Source organism: Triticum urartu, chromosome 5A (assembly GCF_056163025.1).
Source record: "Triticum urartu cultivar PI428250 chromosome 5A, HENAU_Tu73, whole genome shotgun sequence".
Taxonomy (NCBI): Eukaryota; Viridiplantae; Streptophyta; class Magnoliopsida; order Poales; family Poaceae; genus Triticum; species Triticum urartu.
The window spans coordinates 679,418,532-679,427,284 of NC_141877.1; the positions used below are offsets into that span (position 1 = coordinate 679,418,532).

At 45.1% G+C, this 8,753-nt stretch overlaps 1 protein-coding gene across 1 annotated transcript; it reads left to right on the top strand.

The window, feature by feature from the left end:
• The first annotated feature begins 4,583 nt into the window (after nucleotides 1-4,583).
• LOC147974079 (uncharacterized) lies at nucleotides 4,584-7,799 on the top strand. Its single transcript, XM_087524904.1, has 3 exons — nucleotides 4,584-4,641; nucleotides 6,238-6,504; nucleotides 6,646-7,799. The coding sequence occupies exons 1-3, from the start codon at nucleotides 4,584-4,586 to the stop codon at nucleotides 7,797-7,799; spliced, it is 1,479 nt and encodes a 492-aa protein (XP_087381030.1).
• The last annotated feature ends 954 nt before the right edge of the window (nucleotides 7,800-8,753 follow it).

Below are 8,753 nucleotides of genomic sequence, written 5' to 3' on the forward strand. Positions count from 1 at the left end.
ATTCAATGAACAAAAACAAAGTTGGGTTGCCTCCCAACAAGCGCTATCGTTTAACGCCCCTAGCTACGCATGATGATTTCGATGATGCTCACATAAAAGATAAGAATTGAAACATAAAGAGAGCATCATGAAGAATATTGCTAATACATTTAAGTCTAACCAACTTCCTATGCATAGGGATTTTGTGAGCAAACAACTTGTGGGAACAATAATCAACTAGCATAGGAGGGCAAAACAAGCATAACTTCAAAACTTTAAGCACGTAGAGAGGAAACTTGATATTATTGCAATTCCTACAAGCATATGTTCCTCCCTCATAATAATTTTCAGTATCATCATGAATGAATTCAACAATATAACCAGCACCTAAAGCATTCTTTTCATGATCTACAAGCATATAAATTTTATTACTCTCCACATAAGCAAATTTCTTCTTAATCGGAATAGTGGGAGTATCATAAGAGACTTGAATACTATAAATTATTTCCACATTAAAAGAGTAATATTCAGAAAAAGGGTAATCATAATCATGACAAGTTTTATAAATATAATCATCACTACTTTTTATAGCATATTTATCATCACAATAATTATCAGAAGTAGGAGGTATGCTATCATCATTATAAATTTGCATATTAAAACTTGGGAGACTAAAAATATCATCTTCATTAAGCATAGCATCCCCAAGCTTGGGACAAACATTAATTGCAGCAAATATATTCTCAAAAACATCATCTTCATCAAACATAGCATCCCCAAGCTTGGGCCTTTTCATATCATAAGCATAATCACTCTCATCATTAATAGTATAGATAGCACCAATAGTACAGCAATTATCATATTCTTCCAAGAAAGTGCCAAAAGGATTTTCAAGATCATAAGAAGTATCATTATCTTCCACAATTATATTTTCATGAGGCACAATAGTAATAGCAGTTGCATTATTTGGGAGAGATATCTTTTTACCTCTCTTCCTTTTTCTTTTCTTCTTCTTCACCACATCATGTGTGGGTTCAATCCTCTTTTTGGAGCTCCTTATTAATGAGATTGGTTGAATAGGAGGCTCCTCCTCGTTACCTGATTCATCATAAGAAATAATAGGAGGATATTGGGAAGTCTCTTCCCTTTTATTAATATTCTCTTCATCTTCTATTTGTTTTCTTTTCTTTATGTAATTGGCAATATAAGGATTTTCAATGCAATTCACCGCACAATACATATAAATTTCCTCTAGGTCAAAATGAAGAACTCTATCAATATTAAACTTTGGAATACCCTCAGTTATACGTTTCATTTCCTCATACCCCAGAAGAAGATTAAGCTCTTTATGATGCTCAAGGGTAATAAAATTATCACAATTTTTGGATACGATTCGGTCATGAAACAATTTGCATTGGAGATTTAAATGACCATGTTCATTGCAAAGTTCACAAGGCGCGCGAAAAATATTGAATTTTTTAGCACAATCATCAAGGCTTTCTTGCAACAATTCAGTTTCTAAGTACTTATGCCTCTTGCAATATCTATCTTCCCTATTTGGTGTGTACTTACAAACCCAATGCACTCCACAAAAATTGACATGTTTATAGGAGACATTTTCATCATAACTAGTGCAATCATCATTAGTATCATGGATATTCAAAGAATTCGTACTAACAACATTGCAATCATGCTCATCATTCAAATATTTAGTGCCAAACATTTTATATATTTCTTCTTCTAGCACTTGAGCACAATTATCCTTTCCATCATACTCACGAAAGATATTAAAAAGATGAAGCGTATGAGGCAAACTCAATTCCATATTTTTTGTAGTTTTCTTTTGTAAACTAAACTAGTGATAAAACAAGAAACTAAAAGACTCGATTGCAAGATCTAAAGATATACCTTCAAGCGCTAACCTCACCAGCAACGGCGCCAGAAAAGAGCTTGATGTCTACTACACAACCTTCTTCTTGTAGACGTTGTTGGGCCTCCAAGTGCAGAGGTTTGTAGGAAAGTAGCAAATTTCCCTCAAGTGGATGACCTGAGGTTTATCAATCCGTAGGAGGCATAGGATGAAGATGGTCTCTCTCAGGCAACCCTGCAACCAAATAACAAAGAGTCTCTTGTGTCCCCAACACACCCAATACAATGGTAAATTGTATAGGTGCACTAGTTCGGCGAAGAGATGGTCAAACAAGTGGTATATGGATAGTAGATAAAGGTATTTGTAATCTGAAATAATAAAAACAGCAAGGTAGAAAGTGATAAAGGTGAGCATAAACGGTATTGCAATAATAGGAAATAAGGCCTAGGGTGCATACTTTCGCTAGTGTAAGTTCCCTCAACAATAATATCATAATTGGATCACATAACTATCCCTCAACATGCAACAAAGAGTCACTCCAAAGTCACTAATAGCGGAGAATGAACGAAAATATTATGGTAGGGTACGAAACCACCTCAAAGTTATTCTTTCCAATCAATCAGTTGTGCTATTCCTATAAGTGTCACAAACAGCCCTAGAGTTCGTACTAGAATAACACCTTAAGACACAAATCAACCAAAACCCTAATGTCACCTAGATACTCCAATGTCACCTCAAGTATCCGTGGGTATGGTTATACGATATGCATCACACAATCTCGGATTCATCTATTCAACCAACACAAAGGACCTCAAAGAGTGCCCCAAAGTTTCTACCGGAGAATCACGACGAAAACGTGTGCCAACCCCGATGCATAGGTTCATGGGCGGAACCCGCAAGTTGATCACCAAAACATACATCAAGTGAATCACGTGGTATCCCATTGTCACCACAGATACGCACGGCAAGACATACATCAAGTGTTCTCAAATCTTTAAAGACTCAATCCGATAAGATAACTCCAAGGGGAAAACTCAATCCATTACAAGAGAGTAGAGGGGGGAAGAAACAGCATAGGATCCAAATATAATAGCAAAGCTCACCAATCATCAATATCGTATCATCTCAAGAACACGAGAGAGAGAGAGAGAGAGCAAACACATAGCTACTGGTACATACCCTCAGCCCTGAGGGAGAACTACTCCCTCCTCGTCATGGAGAGCACCGGGATGATGAAGATGGCCACCGGAGAAGGATTCCCCCTCCAGCAAGGTGCCGGAACGGGTCTAGATTGGTTTTCGGTGGCTATGGAGGCTTCTGGCGGCGGAACTCCCGATCTATTGTGCTCTTCGATAGTTTTAGGGTACGTGGATATATATGGGTGAAAGAAGTACGTCAGGGGGGGCACGAGGGGCTCACGAGGGTGGTGGGCGCGCCCCCCTGCCTCGTGACCTCCTCGCAGGTCCCTGGACGTGCACTCCAAGTCTTCTGGGCTTCTTTCCTTCCAAAAATGAGTTCCGTGAAGTTTCAGGTCAATTGGACTCCATTTGATTTTCCTTTACTTCGAAACCCTAAAACAGGGTAAAAACAGAAACTGGCACTGGGCTCTGGGTTAATAGGTTAGACCTAAAAAATGATATAAAAGTGTATAATAAAGCCCATAAACATTCAAAACAGTAAATAATACAACATGGAGCAGTCAAAAATTATAGATACGTTGGAGACGTATCAGGTCTTCAGTCGGGGACCCCGGCGGCGGCGGGCGCGATCTAAAGACAGGAGGCGTCGCTCGATATCCACGACCGGTGGGGGCGCACAGGACCAAGGTGGATCGGGGCAGAGGTGGTGTTCCATGGCGGCTGTTAGAAGAAGGTGGGGCGATTGTGGGGGGCCTGGTGTGGCGGCAGGAGGAAGGTGGTGGGTGGTGGTGGGGAATATGTTGGGGCCGCGCGGGGTGGGCGGCGTCAGTTGGGCGGGGTGCGGGCGGCGCGGGGCCGGCGGCACCGGTTGGGCCGGGGGGCGGCATGGGGGCGGCTAGTCGATCTGGGGCGGGTGGTGCGCATCGGTCGGGAGAGGTGGGAGGCCGAGAGGATCGAGGTAGGCTTAGGCTTTTCTTAATGGGTTCGGGAAAGCCTCATCGGCTCCTATATAGACGTGTTGTGATCTAAATAACTATTCTAATCTCAGGATCAGAATAGTGTTGAGCGCCGAGGGCCCGATGGGACGTTACTGAGATCGGGCGAGCAAACAGAAAAAGCCCAAAGCCCCGACCTCTTATCCTGTCGCCCACCTTCCCTCGCTCCCATGACCTCCAGCCGCCGCACACCTTGCTCCGGCGCACCTCCTTCCGGGCGCGTCGCCGGCCCCGCCTCCTTCCGGGCGCGCCGCCGCCCCACCTCCTCCAGCGCGAAGCCGCTGCCCCGGGTCCCGAAGCGCCTCCCGCCGCAGCCGGCCCAGCCTCCTCCGGCGCGAGGCCGCCGCCCCCACCTTCTCCTGGCGAGCGCGGCGGCGCCCCTCCCTCTGCTGGATCCTCCAGCCCGAACAGCCTCGGCGAGCGCGGCGGCGCCCCTCCTCTGCTGGATCCTCTAGCCCCAACGCCGCGCACTGCCACCCACCACCAGGATCCCGCACCCCCGCCTCCGGGTCTGGCTGCCGCCCCGCCCCTGGCCCTTTGGTCCGGCTGCTGCGCTGCCTCCGGCCTGATCCGGTCGCCGCGCCCCCAGGACTCGTCCTGATGTCGCCTGCTGCAACCAAGCTCCAGCGCGTGACCGGCCGATCCCCCGATGTCACCGGTATGTGATTTTAAGACACGCCATCATTGCAATCCAAGGTCGCCGGCGCTGTTAGACCGGCCGATCCCCCAATGTTGAAGTTTCTGGGCAGTCCAATGCTGCCCGTGCGGCCAGTGCGCCGTCTGCTATGGCACCGCGACCTGCCCTCCGGAGTGACCACCATCGTAGCCTTCTCCCTCCGCACAAGAAGTCCATCGCCTCGCTCGTGGGCAGTCCGCGCGGGCAGCCATCTCTCATCGATTTGTCTCATGGTCATCCAGCACAGCACTTTCATTTCAAGGACGGCTACCTGATGAATCCATGTTGAGTATGCAGTGATGTATCCTGCATGAAGTTGTAGCAGGTTGACGTTGTTTCCTCTCTGGGAAGACATGGCATTGTTTGTGTGTGCTGTACGTGCATACGAGCATATCTAGCTCTATTTTTTGCGAGTGTGTACTGTGTTAGTTGATGTGTTTCATTGATTTAGTCAACTATGTTTGCAAAATTTCTTTTTTCATAACTTGGTATGCATCAGTTTCAGAGATATGTGTTCAAGTGTACAACAATTTCCGCCTACAGAGGATAAATGCTTGGCATGAGAAACACAATTGTTGTTGATCCAACAAGATATGTGTGCGTGTGTGATTATGCATCGTTTTTTCTTGAGAGAAGTGCATATATCAACCTTCAACTCTTTGGTCGGTCTAATATACACCCCTCATCTATTATACCGTTTAAGTTGCACCCTCCAACTATCAAAACCAGACGAATTACCCCTTGTCTCGCCTTGACCCTGGTTTTGTTCTAGTCAGCACATGTTGACCAGGTCAACTCGTCCAGTCAGCATGCCACGTCTGACTTAACCTACACGGTCCGAGCACCCCCTTTCTCTCGTTCGATCTCTCTCTCTCAGATTTCCCCACCGCCGCCTGGCGCTGAGGAAACCAGCGTCGCCGCCCTGATCTCTCCCCACCGCCACCCCGATCTCTCCCCACCGCCGCCCCTCTCCCCCCACCGCCGCCCCGGTCTCTCCCGAGGAGACCAGCGCCGCCGCCCCGATCTCTCCCGAGGAGACCAGCGCCGCCGCCCCGGTCTCTCCTCACCGCCGCCTGAGTTGCTCCCGCCACCGGCCGATCTGAACTGTCGCCGCCTCCTCCAGTTATCCCCTCCACGGGCAGAGCTCCTACCCCCACTCCAAGCAGAGCCCGCAGCCCCTAGGCTGATCTCGACGGTGAAGTATCGTCGCCGCCATAGCTTGCCAAGTTCTTCCAGCGCTCGGACGTGAGGTTGAGGACGCGAAGAATTAGGTGAGCAATATTCCCCCGCCCACTTCTGCCATCTTCTCCATCTTTCACAGAATAGTTCATAAGGCTCACTTAGGGATGATTTGGGTCCTCTGCAACAAAGTGATTTTATCTCATTTATTTTTTTTGTAATCATAGGTTATGGATCCAGCAGATTGTATTACTGTCCGTTTTCATTTCAATGGGGAATTTATCAATGACGGGAAGACAATACAGTATGTGGGGCGCAAAGAAGCAATGTCCTTTTTAGATCGAGCAACCTTGAGCTTACAGAGAATTCAACAATGTTTGAGTGAGCATTATGTCACAGTGGACGGACAGCAATTGCACTGGCTCTTCCCTAGGAAGGATTTGTTTGATGGATTGTTGATGTTGTCTGAGGACAAGTCTGTTGAAACACTGTCAGCATGTACAACAGATGCAGGTGTGGCTGATGTGTATGTGGAGGATCCGGCCGTGCAAGATGAAGAAGTTAGTGAGGAAGAAGATTGGGCTGAAGACGATTATGTAGCTACTGCTGATGAGAAGAAGTCCGCAAAGGAAAAGCCAATTGATGTAGAAAGCATCTCCGATGATAGTGACTTTGTGCCACCAGATTTTTCATCGGATGACGATGAGGCAGATGCTATTAAGCAAGATTACAAGAAATTCAAAAGGAGCAAGAAGATGGAAGCTAAAAAACTTGCACTTGAGTATTAGTTTGAAGCATTGAATGTAGTTAAACCTGAAGGCAATTATGAAGATGACTCAAGTGCCGAAGAGGATGAATCTTATGACAAGGATAGTGATGGTGAACTTATCAAGCGTGAGTCTGAATATGCTAGGTTTAATAAGAAAGCAGAAGTGATCAAGTTCACCTTGGGTATGACATTTAGTGGGAAGAAGGAGTTCAAAGATGCAATCATTCGTTATGCACTGAAGGAAAGAAAAGAAATCAAGTTCTTAAAATATGAGGGAGTCAGAGTAAGGGCAAAGTGCACATGGCCTCATTGTCCTTGGGTGTGTTTGTTGAGGAAAACATCAAAGTTTGAAAGTTGGCAGATTACTTCATTTACGGAGGAACACACTTGTCCAAAAAGGAAAGATAGTGCACTAGTTACAAGTAGACGGATTGCAGAAAAGTTTGAGAGTTTGATAATGTCAAGTCCAGAATGGTCAATCCAGCAATTAAAGTCAACCGTGCAGGAAAAAATGTTTGCAAGTGTGTCAATATCCAAAATCAAGAGAGCAAAAGCACTTGTCATTGGAAAAATGCTTGCGGCTAAAGAGGGAGAGTATAGCCAAGTGTTTGATTACCAACTTGAGTTACTTAGAAGCAACCCTGGGACTACTTGTGTGGTCAAGCTTCACCCAGATTTTGAAGAACCAACATTCCACCACTTTTATGTGTGCTTTGATGCTTGTAAGAAGGGCTTCTTAGCTGGGTGTAGGAAAGTTATATCCTTAGATGGATGCTTTTTGAAAGGGAGAGCAGGAGAGATATTAAGTGCCGTTGGTAGAGATGCAAATCATCAGATGTATCCAATAGCATGGGCACTTGTGGATAAGGAGACCAATGAATCTTGGGACTGGTTTTGTAGCTTATTGTTTAATGATCTGAAAGTTGGAGATGGTGATGGCTGGGTTATAATTTATGATCAGCAAAAAGGAATATTGAATGCTGTTCACCACTGGGCTCCAATGGCAGAGCATAGGAATTATGCTAGGCACATATATGCTAACTGGAGGAAAAAATATAGGGAAAAGGACTGGCAAAAGCTATTCTGGGCTTGTGCAAAAGCACCTTGCACAATGTTGTTCAATCTTGCAAGGGCCAAGTTAGCACAATGCACACCTGATGGAGCAAGGGATGTTATGAACACAGACCCATAACACTGGAGCATTTTGGCAGCATTTTATATGGGGATCACATCTGACTTGGCAGCATTTTGGTGCCATTTGGTACCATTTGAGCATCATATGAACAAATAAAAAGGCTTGAACATAACTGGTCACATATACATATATATAGGTCTGAAACACACATACATAGGTCTCACATACATATAGATAGGTCTGATACACACAAAGGTCTCACAAATAGGTCTGACACATATGTCTCACATAGATAGGTCTGATCGACACCCAAACCTCACAAGCACACAAATAACTCTCAATTTTCAAATCCCAGCAAGCTTCGAAACCGAGCATATTTGGCCTTGCCAGTCCCCTTGCCTTTGTTACTGCCATTGCTACTGCTCCTCTCTTTGGTAACTTTGCTGCTACTGATTTTGGCAGCATTTTATATGGGGATCACATATGGGGATCACAATGCTGCCAAAATGCTGCCAAATATATGCTCGATTTATGCATTATATATTCATTTCATTGTTGACATGGCATGCTGACTGGACGAGTTGACCTGGTCAACATGTGCTGACTGGACCAAAACCAGGGTCAAGGCGAGACAAGGGGGTAATTCGTCTGGTTTTGATAGTTGGAGGGTGCAACTTAGACGGTATAATAGATGATGGGTGTATATTAGACCGACCAAAGAGTTGAAGGTTGATATATGCACTTCTCTCTTTTTTCTTTAGTTCACATGGGGATCACATGAGAAGTCCAACTATTAAAAAGAACAGTGTTCAGATATAGCAAAAATGTGAAGGAACCGAGTTCAGAGTGCATACGAGCATATGAAGCTATGTTTTCTTTGTTACTAGTACTATTTACTGTTCAATATTTCAATGTGAAGGAATCGTCACTGCAAGTATTTGATATACGTGCTAGTGTGGCTGTTTTGTTAGTCTAGAAACTAGTTGAGGATAGTTGGCGTAGTCTTGTTGT